Source organism: Oratosquilla oratoria, chromosome 10 (assembly GCF_046742065.1).
Source record: "Oratosquilla oratoria isolate Oo_2021 chromosome 10, ASM4674206v1, whole genome shotgun sequence".
Lineage (NCBI taxonomy): Eukaryota > Metazoa > Arthropoda > Malacostraca > Stomatopoda > Squillidae > Oratosquilla > Oratosquilla oratoria.
In genome coordinates, this window is record NC_134786.1 from 16,860,227 (window position 1) to 16,880,226 (window position 20,000).

Below are 20,000 nucleotides of genomic sequence, written 5' to 3' on the forward strand. Positions count from 1 at the left end.
ACCTGGAGGTAAGCATGAGGTGCTAGAGGCATCACGTGCAAGCGGGCATCTTCCCCGCTACAGGGAAGGCGTTAATGAGAGAGGAAGGGAGGGAGAGAGGGAGTAGAGGAAAAAAGAGGAGAGGGAGTAGTTTCCAGTTTGTGAAGAAATCACTACCTGAGGGTAGGCATGAGGTGCCAGAGACATCAAGTGCAAGCGGAGATCTTCCCCGCTACAGGGAATGCTTTAAGGAGGGAAGAAAGGAGAGAGAGAGGGAGAGAGGAAGAGAGATGGGGGGGAGGAGTGGTTTCCAGTTTGTGAAGAAATCACTATCTGGAGGTTATCATGAGGTGCTAGAGGCATCAGTGTAAGCGGACATCTTCCCCGCTACAGGGAAGGCTTTAAGGAGAGAGGAAGGGAGGGAGAGAGGGAAAGAGGAAAAGAGAGGGGTGGTTTCCAGTTTGTAAAGAAATCACTACCTGGAGGCAAGCATGAGGTGGCAAAGGCATCACGTGCAAGCGGACATCTTCCCCGCTACAGGGAAGGCTTTAAGGAGAGAGGAAGGGAGAGAGAGAGGAAAAGAGAGGGGTGAAGGAGTGGTTTCCAGTTTGTAAAGAAATCACTACCTGGAGGCAAGCATGAGATGGCAAAGGCATCACGTGCAAGAGGACATCTTCCCCGGTACAAGTAAGATGTTAAGGAGAGAGGAAGGGAGGGAGAGAGGAAAAGAGATGAAGGGGAGTGGTTTCCAGTTTGTGAAGAATTCATTATCTGGAGGTAATCATGTGGTAGCAGAGAGGACATTTCCCTTTCTACCCTCCACGGACAAGAAATCTCATTTCAGCGACGCTAGCAAAACGACCAGAGAGTACGAAAGGATCGACTAAAACAATGGGTACTTTTGTCGTCCACCAATTAGTTCTAAATACATACAGAAAATAACTATATAAAAAAAAAAAAAACGTATAAAGAAGAAAACAATCATGAGTGGAGATTTGTATCGCCATCAGACAACCCAGAAAAAGGTTAACCTCCCTCAGTTCTCGTTCTTCACCGGAGTGAAGCCTTCCTGGTTGAAAACGATAAAGAAGGAACCGAACAATCGTCAATATCATAGCAAATCAATTGTCGAGGACAGAGGACGTTTTCAACCTTCCACAGTAACGAGAACTTGGGTCCAGAAAGTCAATGACTAAGAAAGGAAACTACTGCCGAGGAAAGGAAAGAGAAGCACGAGGAGGAAGGTCCTTCTTGATGCACAAATAAACGGATGGCTGAGGGTGGGCGTGGGGGGTCAGATGAGGCCCTATTCTCTCGGATGATAGGCAAAATAGCATTATTCCCCTCTCGGGCTAATCAGATCTAAGATGGAACCCGAAGGATTTTTATGCAGTAACCCAATTACCATTACCTTATGGCGGGGTTCCGGAACTCGCTCTTATGGAGGAAAGTAACTACGTTAGGCCCTCCTCCACGAGGTTCTTCTGCGTCTCAGGGTGGGTGGGTGTGCATCGCTGGACAGACTATAAACCCTTGGCCTCGGACGCCGTGATGGCTTCTTGTTCTTCCCGAAGAGCCAACAAAGGTCGTTCGGTGTAGCGAAATGAGCTCGTGCATGAGTCTTATGTTCCTCTCTCTCTCTCTCTCTCTCTCTCTCTGTCTATCTATCTATCTATCTATCTCCGTCTCTCTCTGTCTCTCGGTCTCGCTCTGTCTCTGTCTTTCTGCCTCTGTCTCTGTCTCTGTCTGTCTGTCTGTCTCTTTCTCTCTCTCTCTCTCTCTCTCTCTCTCTCTCTCTCTCTCTCTCTCTCTCTCTCTCTCTCTCTCTCTCTATCTATCTATCTCTTTCTCTCTCCCTCTCTCTCTCTCTCCCTGGTACCTGATCAGTCATGTAGTGTTCATCCTTTAGTACAAATATCACAAATTGAGAAATACCTACTTTCTAGCCCTTTTTATATATGCGTGTATGTTAAAACTTACGAACGTATATTGTGTGTGTAAATCTGTTCTTGTCACCCAATAAATCTCAAAATGATTGAGACATTCTTTTACACTATTCTTCTATCGAGTACATGGTCAACCACCTTTCCAGATGATGAATGTGTGTGTGTGTGTGTGTGTGTGTGTGTGTGTGTGTGTGTATGTATGTGTGTGTGTGTGTGTGTGTGTGTGTGTGTGTGTGTGTGTGTGTGTGTGTGTGTGTGTGTGTGTGTGTTTGTGTGTGTGTGTTTGTGTGTGTGTATGTGTGTGTATGTAATAACAATAATAAAAATATACGGTTTGTTGGGTATAGCAGCATCACTGCTGAAAATATACAGCATACAAAATTATAAAATTATAAAACTATGACAGCGAAAAGAGTGTTACCAGAATTAAAAAAACAAAGCAAAACAGTAAGCTAAGGTGTGTGTGTGTGTGTGTGTGTGTGTGTGTGTGTGTGTGTGTGTGTGTGTGTGTGTGTGTGTGTGTGTGTAATAATAATAATAATGATAATAATAATATAAGGTTTATTGTGTATATCAGCATTACTGCTGAAAATATACAGCCTACAAAATTATAAAATTATAAAACTATGAAAGTAAAAAGATGTTACAGGCATAAAAAACAGTAACCTAATGTGTGTGTGTGTGTGTGTGTGTGTGTGTGTGTGTGTGTGTGTGTGTGTGTGTGTTTACCTAGTTGTATTTACCTAGTTGTATTTTACGGGACGAGAGCTATGCTCGTAGTGACCCGTTTTCGTATCTCTCCACATCCAGTTTATTCTTAAAATCGTGTATAGTTCTGGCATTCACTGTTTCTCCGTTCAGTTTGTTCCAGACATCAATCACTCTGTGTGGGAAGCTATTTTTTTCAGGTCTCTTCTGTAACTGTGCTCTTTTAGTTTCTTTTCGTGTCCTCTTCTTTCTCTTCTGTCACACTTTAATAAGTCGTCTCTATCGAGAATTTCCTTCAATTTCATAATTCTGAAAATGGTCAACAAATCGCCTCTTTCTCTTCTCTGTTCCAGGATTGACATGTAATTTCTCCAACCTTTGCTCGTATGTCAGATTTGACAGTGTAGGTGCCATTTTTTTCGCTGCTCTTTGGATTCTTTCTAATTTTCTTATGTGTTCTTTGCGCTAGGTGCCCACAGTATTGCAGCATATTCTAGTTTAGGTCTTATCAGTGTAACAACGATTTTTTTTTGCCATCTCCTCATTTATGTAGTCGAAGGCCACTTTCATTGCTCTCAATAAATTGTAAGTCTCTCCGAATAATTTATTGACATGTTTATCAGGTGTCAGGTGTCAAGATGATTACTCCTAGATCCTTTTTTGAATCGACTTTTTTAACTTCTTTGTTTCCAATTTTATACTGTCCCGATACTCTTTTTTTTATTTTTTTCCAAATTCTATTATGCTACATTTCTAATGTTGAAGTTCATCTTACATCTCCGACTCTATTCCCATATTTTGTCTAGGTCATCTTGCAGCGATCTGCAATCTTCTTTTGTTTTTACTCTCTTGAGTAATTTGGTATCGTCAGCAAAGAGGTTCATGTAACAATTTACTCCCTCATCCATATCATTTATATACATGGCAAACATTAAAGAAGCCAATACAGAGCCTTGCGGGACGCCACTTTTCACATCTTCCCAGTTCAATTTTTTGTCTCTGAGTACCACTCTCATTTTTCTACCAGTTAAGAAATCCTTCATCCATTCCAGCAGTTTACCTTATATGCCTCCTATTATTTCAAATTTTCTTATTAATTTTTCATATGGTACTTTGTCGAATGCCTTCTGCAAATTCAAGAAGGCGCAATCTGCCCAGTTAATCTCGAGTAAAAGCAGATTAGGTTTGTGGTGCACGATCTGCCACTTCTAAAGCCAAATTGTTTGGGGTTTATTATTTTATTTTCTTCCAAGTGTTTGGTCCATTTATTTCTGATGACCTTTCCGCATTTTTTTTTTTTTTTTTTTTTTTGCTACTGTGCTTGATAGGGATACCGGTCTGAAGTTTGTAGGATCTTCCCTATTTCTCCTTTATATATTGGTACTATGTTTGCATCTTTCCAATCTTGCGGCACCTTTCCCTCTTTGAGTGAGAAGTCAATTATCTTGTATAGTTTATCTGTCAGTAAGTCTATACACTCTTTCAGTATCCAATTTGCGATTCCATCTGGTCTATGCGATTTCCTGACATCTAGGTTTTTTTTAATCTGGTTTCTTATTTCTTTTTGTGTTACCTTTATTTTTTCCATCGTGGGTGATCTTTTTTGTCGTCCATCTTCCCAAGATTCTTAGCTCTCAACTGTAAAATCAGACCTGATATATCTGATCATAACTTTGCCATTTCTGTGTCATCTATATATTCTTTATCTACTTCATGCAGTTTCACTATTTCATGTTTATCCTTTAGTTTTTCATTTATGTATCTGTAAAAGAGTTTAGGTGGATCCTTACATTTGTCTATAATATCTTTTTTCATAATTTATTTTTTCTTTCCTGCGTATATTCACATATTCGTTCCTAAGTTTTATATGTTTGCCATTTGGATGTTTTTTTTTTTTTGTTTTTTTTTAATCTTTTCCAGGCTTTGTCTCTCCTGTCTCTTGCCTCACTACATCTTTTGTTAAACCAACACTTCATGTAAATCTCTTTTTGTTCCTTTTTTTGGTACATATTTGTTAATTCCTTCCTTGTCCTTTTCTTTGAATATGTTTCATTTGTCTTCCAGCTTTGTTTCCTCTTTAGAGAATTTATCCCAGATTGTGTTTTGTAATTTTTTCTTAGTTTAACAAAGTCTGTTTTGTTGTACATTAATCTTCCTCCTCTATGTTTGTCATTCCTATCTACATTGTTCTGTTCTTTTAATTCAAACTCTATTAGTATATGGTCACTCTTTCCAATTGGTGTTTTATACTCCATTTTGTTCACAATATCTAGTTCATAAGTTAGTATTAAGTCTAGTTTCGATGGTTCCTCATTGTTTCTATATCTAGTATTTTCATTAACCCATTGTGTTAGGGTGTATTCGATTGTCATATAATTTCTTCCCAGATTATGTCTTTTGCATTAAAATTGCCCATGATCACTATGTTTCCATCCTCTTTCAGTTACTCGTTTAGCACAATCATTGTATCTTGCAGTAATTTAGAATGTTCGCTGTCCGACCACTGCTACAAATTTTCTGCTTTTCATCTTTTTGTTTACAATTTTGATCATAATTAATTCCACATTGCCTTGGCCTTCATTAATCTTTGTCATATTTGCACCCTTTTGTCAATATCATGACACCTCCTCCCTGCTTATCTGTTCTATTCTTCACCCAGTGGTTGTATAGACCATGTCCCACTATGCTTGTTGATAGAGGTCCTTTCAATTTTGTCTCCACTATTCCCATGATGTCAGGTTTTTCTGTTTTTAGATGGTCATTTAGTTCATTGATTCCAGAGATCATGCCATCGATATTTGTGTATGCCACTTTTTGTTTCATATTTTCCTTTCTTTTTTGGTTTAATTTTCAATTTTTTATGTACCATTTTTTTCAGTCGCAAGTCCAGCACTCTCTCTCTCTCTCTCTCTCTCTCTCTCTCTCTCTCTCTCTCTCTCTCTCTCTCTCTCTCTCTCTCTCTCTCTCTCTCTCTCTCTCTCTCTCTCACTCTCTCTCCCACCCCAAAAAAAATCTCGTTTTTTTCGTTTCTGTTCTCTTCTCATTTCTATCATTGGCTTCAATTCTGAGAGCTTTATCTTTCTCTTTTTCCTCATCACTCATTTCCTTTTGTATCCATATATGTTTGAATTTCTCGCTGTTTGCCAGTTTAACCGCTTTTGATAATACCTCCTCGGCTATCATTTGAGTTCTTAGTTTTATTTTCAGAGGTGTATGTTTTTTTATGTTTGCCTATCCTATGGATTTCGTCGATTTCTTTATCGAGATTTTGTTCTTAATCCTGCATTTCTTTCAGAATCTCTTTAGCTATTTCCTTCTCCTTTTCTCTCTGGTATCTATACATATCATGTTTTTCCTGGATACCATGGACCACAATGCACTTACCTTTGTCAACTCTATCTCTCACCCAATTTTCCTTTTCTTTAATTACCTTCATAACTGTTTCTTTTGCATTTTCTTCCATCTGCTTTTGTAATATTTCTCTAAAACATATTTTTTTATTTTCCTGTTCTTGTTTCCGTTGACTTTTTATTTCAATGAATCTTGTTTCTTTGATTGACTCTTCTAACTTTCCGATCACTACTTGCAATTGCTCTTTGACCTCCTTTTTAAGTTCATCATTTTTATTTTTGTCCTCATTTTTCATTCTCTTGTTTTCTCTTTTAAGGATTTCAATTTCGCTCTTTAGGTCACTTAATTCTTTAATCGTTTGCTCATTACTCTTACGCAAAATAATAAATTCCCTATGTACAGCTCGGTAATCCAATTTCAAATTTATATTTTCTTCCATTAAGTCATTTACTTTACGATTTCTTAATGCATTACTATATCTAATTTCTCTATGTCTAGGTTCTTACCTATTTTACTTGGGTTTCTTTGAAACCCTGGAAAAGTTACTTTCTCACCTTTGTTTTTTTCTTGGAGTATCTATCAAACAGTGTCTTTTGGGGATGGTACCTCTAGGACTTTCCACTATACATAAGTCTAGTCCTCTCTTTGTAGGTTCATTTGTTATTCTTTCCTCTTTTTCTTTCTCCATTTTGCCAAAAGCTATACTTGTTTTAAGAACTGGAAAGGCTTTTACCGGTCATATGAGTACCATAGCCGTACAATAACAACTAGTTTTCTTCGTTATCGGTCCCAAAAGCGCTAGATAAGCGCGCTCAATTGCAACACTTCCTTTCGCTTCGGTATGTGAGTGTGTGTGTGTGTGTGTGTGTGTGTGTGTGTGTGTGTGTGTGTGTGTGTGATAATAATAATAATATAAGGTTTATTGGGTATAGCAGCATTACTTCTGAAAATATACAGTCTACAAAATTATAAAACTATGACAGTGAAAAGGTGTTGTTACAAGCATTGAAAATACAAAACAAAACAGTAAGCTAAGGTATGTGTGTGTGTGTGTGTGTGTGTGTGTGTGTGTGTGTGTGTGTGTGTGTGTGTGTGTGCATGTGTGTGTGAGTAATAATAATGATAGTATTATACGGTCTCTTGGGTATAGCAGCATTACTGCTGAAAATATACAGCCTACAAAATTGTAGAATTATAAAACTATGACAGTGAAAAGATGCTGTTACAAGCATTAAAAAACAAAACAAAACAGTAAGTTAAGGTGTGTGTGTGTGTGTGTGTGTGTGTGTGTGTGTGTGTGTGTGTAATTATAATGATAGTATTATAGGGTTTATTGGGTATAGCAGCATTACTGCTGAAAATATCCAGCCTACAAAAGTATAAAATGATAAAACTGACAGTGAAATTTTTTTTTTACAAGCATTAAAAAAAAAAAAAAAAAAACTAAGCTAAGGTGTGTGTGTGTGTGTGTGTGTGTGTGTGTGTGTGTGTGTGTGTGTGTGTGTGTGTGTGCGTGTGCGCGTGTTATCCCGGGCGAGAGTACCCAGATTTCCCGTTGAGGGGAAGGAGGCATTTCTCATCCCACGTGTTTTTAGCATTTGATGAGTCCCGTCCCTCTGCAACCGGGGTCTCCATCTACGAAGAAATTGATCTAATTTACTGGCTGAGAGGGTGGAAGGAGTTGACTAAAAGTGGAGCCAAACTTGGGTGGAGAGGTGGAGAGGTGGGGGATGGGTACAGGAGTGGATCAATCAAGATCTTATCTTGTTCTGAGGCTGCCCACGCAGATGAATAGAATTATCTGGTGGCACCAGAAATGAGGCAAACAAATAAATGAATAAATAGATAAACATATAAAAACAGACAAATAAATAGATAAATAATAAATAAATAAATGAATATATAAATAAAACAAAAATAAAAAAGGGAATAGCGGCAGTCTGCCAAATGGGTTTGAATTCTACCATGAAAAATTCTTGACCCCAAAAAATATGTTGATTTACTTTTTATTGGGACTTTTTTTTTATCAATTTCTTTTATTCCATTTGTTAGGATGACACCATTCACAACTCTTTTTCTGGGGAACGGAGAGAGGGTAGGAAGAAAGTGAAGACTGAATAGAATCAACCAATCACGTGAATAAAAATGTTTTGCATTATCCAAAACAAAATCTATCGGAGGGCGCCACCATTGGAGGTTGATGGCTGCAGATAAGGTAATGAAGATGAAGAGCTTATACGCCAGGAGGCGCTGAGTAGCTGCGGCCGAAGCCATCACCTTTGCCCCATCATGCGCTCTGGGGCAGGTAATTCACCGTCATTTCTGGAAATCGGGATACGAACTCGCAACTAAGCTAATGCGTGAGCAATGAAACGGTTAATCTCTCTCTCTCTCTCTCTCTCTCTCTCTCTCTCTCTCTCTCTCTCTCTCTCTCTCTCTCTCTCTCTCTCTCTCTCTCTCTCTCTCTCTCTCTCTCTCTACCTATCTCTCCCTCTCTCTCTCTCTGCCTATCTCTCCCTCTCTCTCTCTGCCTATCTCTCTCTTTCTCTCTGTTTGTCTGTCTGCCTGTCTCACTTTCTGTCTGTCTGTATGTCCGTCCGTTCGTCTGTCTGTCTATCTCTGTGTGTCTGTGTGTTTGTTTCTGTCTCTGTCTGTCTCTCTGTTTCTGTCTCTCCCTCTCTCTCTCCCTCTCTCTCTCTCTCTCTCTCTCTCTCTCTCTCTCTCTCTCTCTCTCTCTCTCTCTCTCTCTCTCTCTCTCTCTATCTCTCTCTCACCAACATCAAAACGGAATTACAGATCATCGCTAGGAGTAAAATAGTCGGGAATATTACTCGTAACGTTCCTTGTCTAACACTTCATTGATTTTCACATTGTAAAAAGTGTTTTCGGTGTCCGTAACTCCATCGGCGACACAGAATTTGGAGTTCATGACTATCAGTATGATCTTATTCATAAAGGTAAAAGAATTCTTTCGAGTCACTGTACTGCTAGATTACCTAGTCTGAATATAGAGGACGAGGTAATGTTCAGCTTGAAAAAGATATATAGGAGTCTACGCCAGGAGCCGCTGTGTAGCTGCGGCCGAAGCCGTCAAGCCGTTATCTTTGTCCTATTATGCACTTGGACTGTCAGGGCAGGTAACATACTGTCATTGGCAGGAATCGGAGAAGATTGCGGGATTCAAACCCACAACAAAGCGAGTGCGAAACCAGCAAGGAAAAGATGTCAGTCACGTAGACTCGAAGGAAGTTCATTCCTCCATAGAGTTAATTCACTCAGAAATAATGGAATATTTGATACCAAATGTATTTCATCCTTTACGTCGTCGAAGGCATCTCAGAAGATCTAATTTGCTTCATAATCTGGATGCGATGGAAACGAAACCAGACGAGAGGGATTCTGGCGTGAAAAGGATATTTTTCAATGGGGGAGTCTCCCTATAGCTCTTGCATTTCACACTCTTCTTGAAGGTGAAAACAGTCTTTTCGAAAAGTTCGAGCAGCTGAATGGGAGACTCACAAATGTGAGACTCGTATTAAAGGAAGACCTAAGAGAGAGAGAGAGAGAGAGAGAGAGCGAGAGCGAGAGAAAGAGAGAGAGAGACAGAGACAGACAGAGACAGATAGAGACAGACAGAGACAGAAACAGAAAGAGAGAGAGAGGGAGAGAGAGAGAGAGGGGGGAGTTGGAGGAGGTAGGGAGAGAGGAGGGAGGAAGAGAGGGAGGAGTGAGGATTGTATCTGAAGCAAGGCCTATAGATGAGAAGATCACGTATAACACAAATACGATCCTTTCTCATACAGTGTAGAATAAACAATTCATTAAACACTTCCCAGAAACTTCGAGAAAGAAAAAAAAAAATCTTTTTGTAAAAACAAGCTTTCTTGTTATACCAAACACCGCTCTACTTAATTAAAAAAAAGAGTGGCTTTGTATCCTTTTGAACGTAAAATACAATGAAACCGAAGTATGTAGTAAGGCTCCCTTTACATTGCTATTACAATAGATACCTAATTGTGAAAGGTTATATCAAGAATATATCATATGAAGAACTCGGGAAAGTCCGCGTTATATGAATCAGCAACACGACAGAATCAGAACATTCAAGGATGTGAGCTCAGTGAGATGTGTTTGAATTCGTTGAACTACAACTACTACTACTACTACTACTACTACTACTACTACTACTACTACTACTACTACTACTACTTCTACTATTACTACTACGGATACTACTTCTACCACCGCAACTACTGGAACTACTACCACTACTACTATCATTGCTACTACTACTACTACTACTACTACTACTACTACTACTACTACGGATACTACTACGGATACTACTACTACCTTGGCAACTACTGAAACTACTACCACTTCTACTGTCACTACTACTATCATTACTACTACTACTACTATTACTACTACTACTATTACTACTACTACTACTACTACTACTACTACTACTGCCACTACTAGTTCTACTACTACTACTACTACTACTACTACTACTACTACTACTACGGCTACTACTACGGATACTACTACTACCACCGCAACTACTGAAACTACTACCACTAATACTATCACTACTACTATCATTACTACTGCTACTACTACTACTACTACTACTACTACTACTACTACTACTACTACTGCCACTACTAGTTCTACTACTACTACTACTACTACTACTACTACTACTACTACTACTACGGATACTACTACTACCACCGCAACTACTGAAACTACTACCACTAATACTATCACTACTACTATCATTACTACTGCTACTACTACTACTACTACTACTACTACTACTACTACTACTACTATTACTACTATATTTGTACATCCATATTTTTATCTGTTTCGGTTTTTGTATATATTTGATATTCTTCATCCACTCTCAATTTTGGTTTATTTCTTCATTGTCCATTATGATTTCCCAGACCTTAAACATTAAAGGTTAGGTTAGGTTAGGTAGTTAGGTTAGGTTAGGTTAGCTTAGGTTAGGGCCTCGAACCTTAAACATTGTGCCTTCAGCCTTAAGCCTTAAGCTTAAACCTCTTTGACACAGGGCTAGTTTATTAGACGCTAGTGCTAGCGACTTCTAAACTACATCTCTACCTGCCCAATATCGAGGGAAAGTTAGTCAACTTGCTTCCAGACTATCCTAGTGTAAACATTTACTTGCCCGGTAAGTTAACTTGCATCTAGCGATTATTAGGTTAGCCTCGTGACAACGAAGATTTAGTCTTTGACAGTAAGACTATATATGGTAAATGAAAAGCCTCACAGTACCTCGAAGCCGTGAGAGATCAGGAGCCAACGGCCAACGATCCAAACCTCTTTGGAATAAGTGTGAACTGCCCTTTGTTTCATCTTGCTTACAAAACCTATTCAATATTGGTGACATCCCCAACCTCTTCGCAATAAATGTGAGGCCTTTGTCTCACATTTCGTTCACAACCTGGTCGATATGGGTGATCCTGATGAGATTTTCATCTCGATCGACATACCTCTTGTAGTTACTGACATATTCGGGCCTTTATACCACGTCAAGGTGTCAACTCTCGGATAGGCTTCGCGGTAAAGAAGAATGAATTAGCATAACGGAAAAGGACGACTGGGTACAGAAGGGAAGTGATTAAGATGGGGGTACCACGGGGGTGATTAGAATCATCTGGCAGTAGCCAGAGTAAAGAGGAAAGGTTCCGCCAAGATTGGAAGGAATTGACTACGGTCTTGTCGATTGCCGATGATGATGATTGACGACGACGACGACGACAATGACATTAACGACGATAACGACAACGACAGTGATGACGACATTGACGATGACGACGACGACGACATTGACAACGGCGACGACATTAACAACGGTGACGACATTGACAACGACGACGACATCGACGACGACGACAATGATACTGACGACGACGACAACGGCATTGACGACGACGACAATGACGACGACGACAATGACGATGACGACATTGACGACGACGACGTTGACGACATTGACGACATTCCCTAGACTGGCTGGCCGAGCAGTCCCGTCCTCCTGAGGATCGGGGACGGGGTTTTCCAATAAAACCCTTATCGAGCATATATTATTGTGTTGCTGGCGTGCGTAATTGCGAACATTGCAGTCTTTCATAATGTGTCGAAAGGTTAGGTGAAATAGGGTGAAATGTTACATCCTGGACAAATATCCGCGATGCCAACGAGACGTTTGGCCACCTACCGGTCGTTAGCGTCATGGTTCGAACAAGCAAGTACCGCGTACTGTTCCAGACACTCAAAATAACGCAAATACACAATTTGTTACTACTGTGTTAATACAATACAGTTTACATAAAAAACAAGAGGCCAACTGTATATAGAAATCCATGACATAACGAAAGCCGTACGAAGATATTATACTATTTCCATTATCTCGTGACCCACAAGGTGTTGTCTGCCGTGTTGTCACGTACTGAATCAAAACATTCAGCATATACCGGAAGCTGTCCACTACCCCGAGTATGTTAACATGGAATATTCTAAATGCATATTGATTTTTTCATTAAATGGTAGGTGATATGAGTAATTGTTATACATGTAAAGAAAAGAAGAGACTTGTTAAACGATGTGGCATCTCAGGTCAGGCGACGTTGCCCCGGCTCCCGACCAGGTGTGCAGGTCACTTACAGAGAATTACATAGAGAAGCTGAGTTCGGGTCTTCGGGCCGTTTGCAGTCTCTTTAATTATACCGGTCATACATACAAATATAAAGAAAACGGTGTCTCCCCCGTTTTCTTTGGAGATGGTTCAGACGTGCAACGCTGCTGGTTTTGCCGGCCACATCCTATGGATCACCAGATAATGGAAGAAGTATAGTGAACAACGACTCTACTTACCTTGTAACACGCTAACGTCGTTGACTGACCCCTTGAAGGGTCCCGGGGATGGAGTGGTGGTTCGAGAGTCACCCCCGTAGTCGCCTCCCCCGAGGCTCCCCACTGGTGTTGTGTCTCCTGACCCAAACCTCCGGGGGGACATGGGGGAAATGGTTTCGTTTCTTCTGGGGGAAAGGGGCAGCGAGTCACCCAACACACGGCGGGGAGAAAGGGGGGAAACTGTAGGGGGGACTGTGAATGTGATCTCCTTCGACCTGGGGGAACAGGGACGCTTGAGGTTAGTTTCTGAGTCGGGAACAAAGAGGCAACAGCAATAATGACAACAACAACAACAACAATAACAACAACAACAAGGACAACAACAATAACAACAACAACAAGGACAACAAGGACAGCAACAAGGATATAAACAACAACAACAACAAGGACAACTACAATAACAGCAACAAGGATAACAACAATAACAACAACAAAGAAAACAACAACAATAACAATAACAACGAGGACAACAGCAGCACCTGCAACGACAATAGCTCCAGTAACAACAACAGCATCAAGGACAACAATAACAATAACAACAACAATGACAACAACAGCATCTGCAACAACAGCACCTGCAACAACAACAGCAACAACAACAGCACCTGCAACAACAGCGCCTGCAACAACAGCAAAAACAGCACTGCAACAACAGCAGCAAAAAAAAACAGCACCTGCAACAACAGCAGCAACAACAACAGCACCTGCAACAACAAAACAGCGCCTGCAACAACAACAGCTGCAACAACAACAGCACCTGCAACAACAGCAGCAACAACAACAGCACCTGCAACAACAGCAGCAACAAAAACAGCACCTGCAACAACAACAGTAGCAACAACAGCACCTGCAATAACAAAAACAGCTGCAACAACAAGACCAACAACAACAGTACCTGCAACAACAGCACCTGCAACAGCAGCAACAACAACAACAACAACAACAACAACAGCATCTGCAACAACATCGATAGCAGCAGTAGCAACAGCAAAAACAACAATAACAACAAAACCAACAACAGCAGGAACAGAAGGAACAACAATAACAACAATGATAATAATAAAGGCAAAAAACAACAACAACAATGACAGCAGTAATAGGAACGACAACAACAGGCAAAATAACAATTCTGGAAACAACAGTAATAAAAACAACAATAATATTAACATTAACAATAACAGTAATAATGATAATAATAATGATAATATTATTATTAATAATAATAAGAAGAAGAAGAAGAAGAAGGAAGAAGAAGCAAATAAGAAGAAAAACAATAACAGCATCGTCAATAACAACAACAACAACAACGAAAGTAACAGCAATAAGAACACGAGCAAAAATAAAACAACAACAACAACAACAAAAATAACAACGACAACAACAACAACAACAACAAAAATAACATGGACAACAAGAGTCCCCATCAGCCACAAAGGGGATAGAGTTACCCCACTCCATAAATATTTTGACTGTATTGTTTTCCATTCCCTTCTACAGTCTGTTCACGTTTCAAAGAGCATAAAAAAGAAAGAAGAAACAGAATAAAAGAATGTCCGCAGATTGCCGCTACAGAAAGAAATGTAAAGTACTTCAGTTCGATGTTGCCTTAAAAAAAACGAAAAGGAAAAAGAAGAAGAAGAGAGCGAAGAAGAAGAAGAAGAAGAAAAGAAGAAGACGAAGAAAATAAAGAAGAAGAAAAAAGAAGAAGTACAATAGGTGACGTCGAGTTTTGTAGAAAATTGTTGTGTATTTGTGTTGTGTAGTTGTAGTTGTGTAGAAAATGCATCAACGTGGAAAGCCCGTTTGCCTGCCCTGCTGGCATTTACCTAAATCCGATCAGATATTTGGATGGTTAGGTCAGGTCAGGTCAGGTCGAGTCACAAAACAGAAGAACATTTTAGTGGTTATTTACAAACAACCATACACTCTGTTATATTGTATATATGCACCTATGTCCTTCTTCCCTTTACTACTACTACTACTACTACTACTACTACTTCTACTTCTACTTCTACTACTACTACTACCACCACTACTACTACTACTACTACTACTACTACTACTACTACTACTACTACTACTACTGCTGCTGCTGCTGCTGCTGCCGTTGCTACTACTACTATAGATACTGTTACTACTACTACTGCTACTAGTACCACTACTACTATCACTACTACTACTACTACTACTACTACTACTACTACTACTACTACTACTACTACTACTACTACTACTACTACTACTACTACTACTACTACTACTACTACTACTACTACTACTACTACTACTACTACTACTACTACTACTACTACTACACACTAAAAATCCCATTCATAATGATGATAGTCCATCCTCAGTATATGAGGTGATATAGGAGAAAGGAAATACTGAGGTCATTGATACCTTGACAAAGAAACCACACCTCGAAATGATAAATGTACGATAGTTTCTGAACTTAAACCCATTAAACTCCGATGACAAGATGTCTTGTCGTTTGGTCAAATAAAACAAAAAATCATAATAAAACAACAAAATGTTTGATGATCAAACAGAAAAATATGACGTCATCAGTCCTCCTCCTCGAGGAGGAGGAGGACTGACGACGTCATATTTTTCTGGTGCTGTTTGATCATCAAACATTTTGTTGTTTTATTATGATTTTTTGTTTTATTTGACCAAATGACAAGACATCTTGTCATCGGAGTTGAATGGGTTAAAGCGATTTTTGTGATAATGTAGAGTCTTGACAGCTCTGTCACTGGTGGAGAATAAACACATTCATGCGGGAAAGGAGCTTCAATTTTTTTCGTTCAGATAGAAATGTTTTCTTTTGTTTGTGTTTTTTTTCGGTAAATTTGAAACGCAGGATAGAATGAGGTGTGAGCTATTGTATTCCCCCCTTTTTTTCGTTCAAGTTGTGGCAACACATTCCAGCCACGCAACAAACTGGAAAAGGAAAAAAGAGAAAATGGGGGAAAGTCGTAAGGTGCTTAGGGTCGTTTCTGACGTGCGGGGGAAGGTGGGGGGAGAAAGGGCGAGGGGGAGAAAGAGGGATAGGGGACATATGGGGGATGGGGGGGGACTTTTTCCACACACTGCCTTTTACTTTTACCTTATCTCAAAGTTGGCGGGAAACTCAACGTCAGAAATGTACACATTCAAGTCCTCTCGAATTTTTCCCGCCGGTTTTACAAATCCTAACCTAACTTGACCTAATCTTGTTGGTCGGGTTTTAGGTTCTTGGGTCTATAGCCTCTGTTTAATTTACAATGATAAACCCCTGCCACACAAACACGCGACTCAAATGAATTCTTTTGAGTAGAAACGACTTCGGTTACGATTTTTTTTTTATTTTTCGAATCTCCAAATGTCAAATCACCTTTGCTTCATACAAGAAACTGAATGATGAACTAAGAGAAACTAATTCTAGATGAATATTAGACACATTGTTGTATTGTCCTTAGGGAAATCTAAAACACTACAAGCGAATTCCATCTTTTCAAATTCTCGATGTTTGACGAAAGTCTTTAATGTGAGACACGGGCTATGCTTAGAAATGACATATTTGGATTAAATTAACTTATTCTAACTCAGTCATCTCCTTTCCAAAGAAACCCAACCATACAAGTGCTGTAGCTGGAATATTTGAAAGGAGGGCTGAGATAGACAGTACAGAGAGACAGAGAGAGACAGACATAGAGACAGACAGACAGACAAATAGACAAATAGACAGACAGAGACAAATAGACAGACAGAGACAAATAGACATAAACAGATAGACAGACAGGCAGGCAGACAGACAAGTAGACAAGCAGACAGACAGACAAACGAATATACCAACAAACAGATAGACAGACAGACAAACGAATATACCAACAAACAGATAGACAGACAGACAGATGGATGAATGGACGGACATACAGCACAGAAAGGCAGACAGAGAGACAGTATAGACAAACATTCAGCACAGAAGGACAGTACAGACAGACATAAAGTACAAAGGCAAGCTAACAGACAGGCATAGACATAGACAGACATATAGACAGACATGCAGACAGACAGACAGACAGACAGACAGATAGACAGAGAGACAGACAGAAAGGCAGACAGACAGACAGACAGACAGACAGACAGACAGACAGACAGACAGAAGACAGACGGAAGGCAGACAGACAGAAGACAGACGAAAGGCAGACAGGCAGACGGACTGACGGACGGACAGACAAATAAAAAGACAGCACAAAATTACAGACAAACAAGCAGAAATACAACCAGACAGAAATAAATGCAGACAGATAGATAGACAGACAGGTAGACATAAATACAGACAGAAATATAGGCATATTTGCGCGTCAAACTATTTGAAAAGTCGTTGTCCATCACCTGAAGAATATTTTTCGATCTTGACTTTGATACGGCTAACGACGAACCTTCTCCCTCTCCTTCACCTCTTCTTCGTCTTCCTACTCCTCTTCCTCCTCCTCCTCCTCTTCCTCTTCCTCTTCCTCTTTTCCCTTTCCACCACTTCCTCTAACGTTCAGGAATCTAAATCAGTCTCCTCGAATTTGTATGACCACTGCTTCAAGTGCTGAAGGAAAATCTTTCATATGTTGTCAAAATAGACCCTTCTTCTATCTCTTTCACATTCCCGTCCCATATTTTCTTCTCTTCTGCCCTTGCTTCTGGTTGAGGAGGAAGAAGAGTAGGAGGAGGAGGAGGAGTAGGAGGAAGACCTAACGATATTTCAATGCTTATTCAAGAGTCTGGGTGTATCTAAAAAAGGTTTCACTCAAAATAATGACACAGGAGTAAAAAGTAACACAGTCGTTGTTGTTGTTGTTTTGCACATACGTGTATGTGTACCTGTGTGTGTGTGTGTATTTGTGTGTGTGTGTGCCTGTGTGCGTGTGTGTATGCGTGTGTTGCAAGATGATTGAAGGGAATATTCAATCCCCTAGATGTCCAGCGTGCACGCGCACTCACTCACGCATTTTAGCTACAGGACGTCAGATCACGACCTCTCCAGAAAACTCCCGCGGGACCTCCTACTGTGTCGGACCTCACTCGCGGTCATTTGACCGAGCGCGAAAGGACACCCGTATCGGTCAATGCCAACTGCAAGTCGTCATACGACCGATATAATTTTCTATGTGATTCCATTGGTTGTATATATCTAAACTATGCATGGATACTGAGTGTCCATACTCAGATCATGTACTATACATTGTAGAAGTAGATTAAGAAGTAGATAAAACAAATTAATTGTACATAACATTTTTATTTGGCAACAGCCACCATTTTAATTTTTGTGTAATTTGAGATGTTCAGTCTAGGCGGAGACATTAAAGAAAACGAACCACATCTTCGTTTGTTTCAAAGTCTCCAAACCCAATGTAGACTACAAATATACAATTTGGTGGCAGCGATGGGATCGAAGCAACAACTTTACACGTGCCTGTGTGTGCGTGCGTACGTGCGTGTGTGTGTGTGTGTGTGTGTGTGTGTGTGTGTGTTTGTGTGAGTGCAACTTTAAGGAATAAAATCTAGGTGGGGCAATGTTACTAGCGGGGTCCCCCAGGGCTCGGTTTTGGGTCCCTTGTTGTTCATTATGTATATAAACGACTTAGACGAAGGGTTAAATAGTGATGTTAGTAAGTTTGCGGACGACACTAAAATAGGACGCCTAATTAGGTCAGGAGACGACGCCCAGATTCTGCAGGATGACCTTAATAAACTGTTAACATGGTCGGTGAAATGGCAAATGAACTTCAATATCTCTAAGTGTAGCGTGTTAAACGTAGGGCTACACAACCCCGAAAATAGATACAACTTAGATAACACGTTTTTAGAAAAATCTGAGTGCGAGAGGGACTTGGGAGTTCTGGTGAGTCCGGACCTTAAAACCAGGAAGCAGTGTATTAGCGCCAGAAATAAAGCTAACAGTGGATTAGGCTTCATTGCTAAAACGGTAACAAATAGAAGTGCAGAGGTAATTATTAAACTCTATCTAGCGATAGTTAGACCCATCCTTGACTATGCGGTACAGTTTTGGTCTCCGTCCTACAGAATGGACGTAAATTCACTAGAATCAGTACAGAGAAGAATGACCAAAATGATACATGGACTCGGAAATTTGCCTTATAAAGAGAGGCTTAGGCACCTAAACTTACACTCTCTGGAAAGACGCAGAGTGCGGGGTGATCTAATAGAAGTGTTCAAGTGGATCAAAGGCTATAACAAGGGTGATGCAAACAAGGTCATCATAATAAAACAACAGGGCAGGACTCGCAGTAATGGGTATAAACTGGACAAATTTAGATTTAAGAAGGAAATAGGCAAGAATTGGTTTACTAATAGGGTGGTCGATGAATGGAATAAACTTAGTAACCATGTAGTAAGCGCTGAAACTATCAGTTGTTTTAAAAAAACGATTAGACAACTTTATGGATGGGGATGACAGGTGGTGATGGATACGGAGCTGCCTAGTGTAGGCCTTATGGTCTTTTGCAGTCTCCTTTATTTCTTATGTTCTTATGTTCTTATGTATGTGTAAGTTATTTTATAGCCTTTTAGTATCATTTTCTGTAATGGCAAGATCCATTGTACAACAAGCTGCACACAGTTACATGACGTAAACGCTTAACTCCATCATATTCAGATTTCTCCCGCTGAAGGTGGCGGCACACTAGGCTAGCATGCTACTTGATTTTGCTACTTCGTTTGAGTAGAAACGACTTCAGTTACAATATACTAGATTTCCGTAAAAGCATCTCAACAATGCGTCTAACATTCGTATTTTAAGTTTTAAGTAGTTTAGCTTGTCTTAGTTCGTCATTCAGCTTCTTGTCCTTGAAAAGTAAAAGAATGGAAACGAAGTAATTTCTACTCAAAGTAGCAAAAGTGAGTAGTATGCTAACGAGAAATGCTAAGTGTGCCACCTTTACCCACTGTGAGCCCGACCCCTCCCCCTAAACGTTCCACCAAAGTTCCAGAAATTTTTTCAATCTAGTTCATCCCGATTTGATGCTGCATACTTTAATCTTCAATCTATCGTTTTCTGAAGGTTTT

General features: G+C 39.9%; 1 protein-coding gene across 1 annotated transcript in view; it reads right to left on the reverse strand.

Annotated features, from left to right (window-relative positions):
- The window catches only part of LOC143028988 (uncharacterized), a 137,264-nt gene that overhangs the window by 92,957 nt on the left and 24,307 nt on the right, over nt 1-20,000 (reverse strand). Inside the window, exon 2 of the mRNA XM_076191333.1 lies at nt 12,894-13,147. Within this exon, the coding sequence (XP_076047448.1) occupies nt 12,894-13,147 (254 nt within the window). The remainder of the gene's footprint in view (nt 1-12,893; nt 13,148-20,000) is intronic.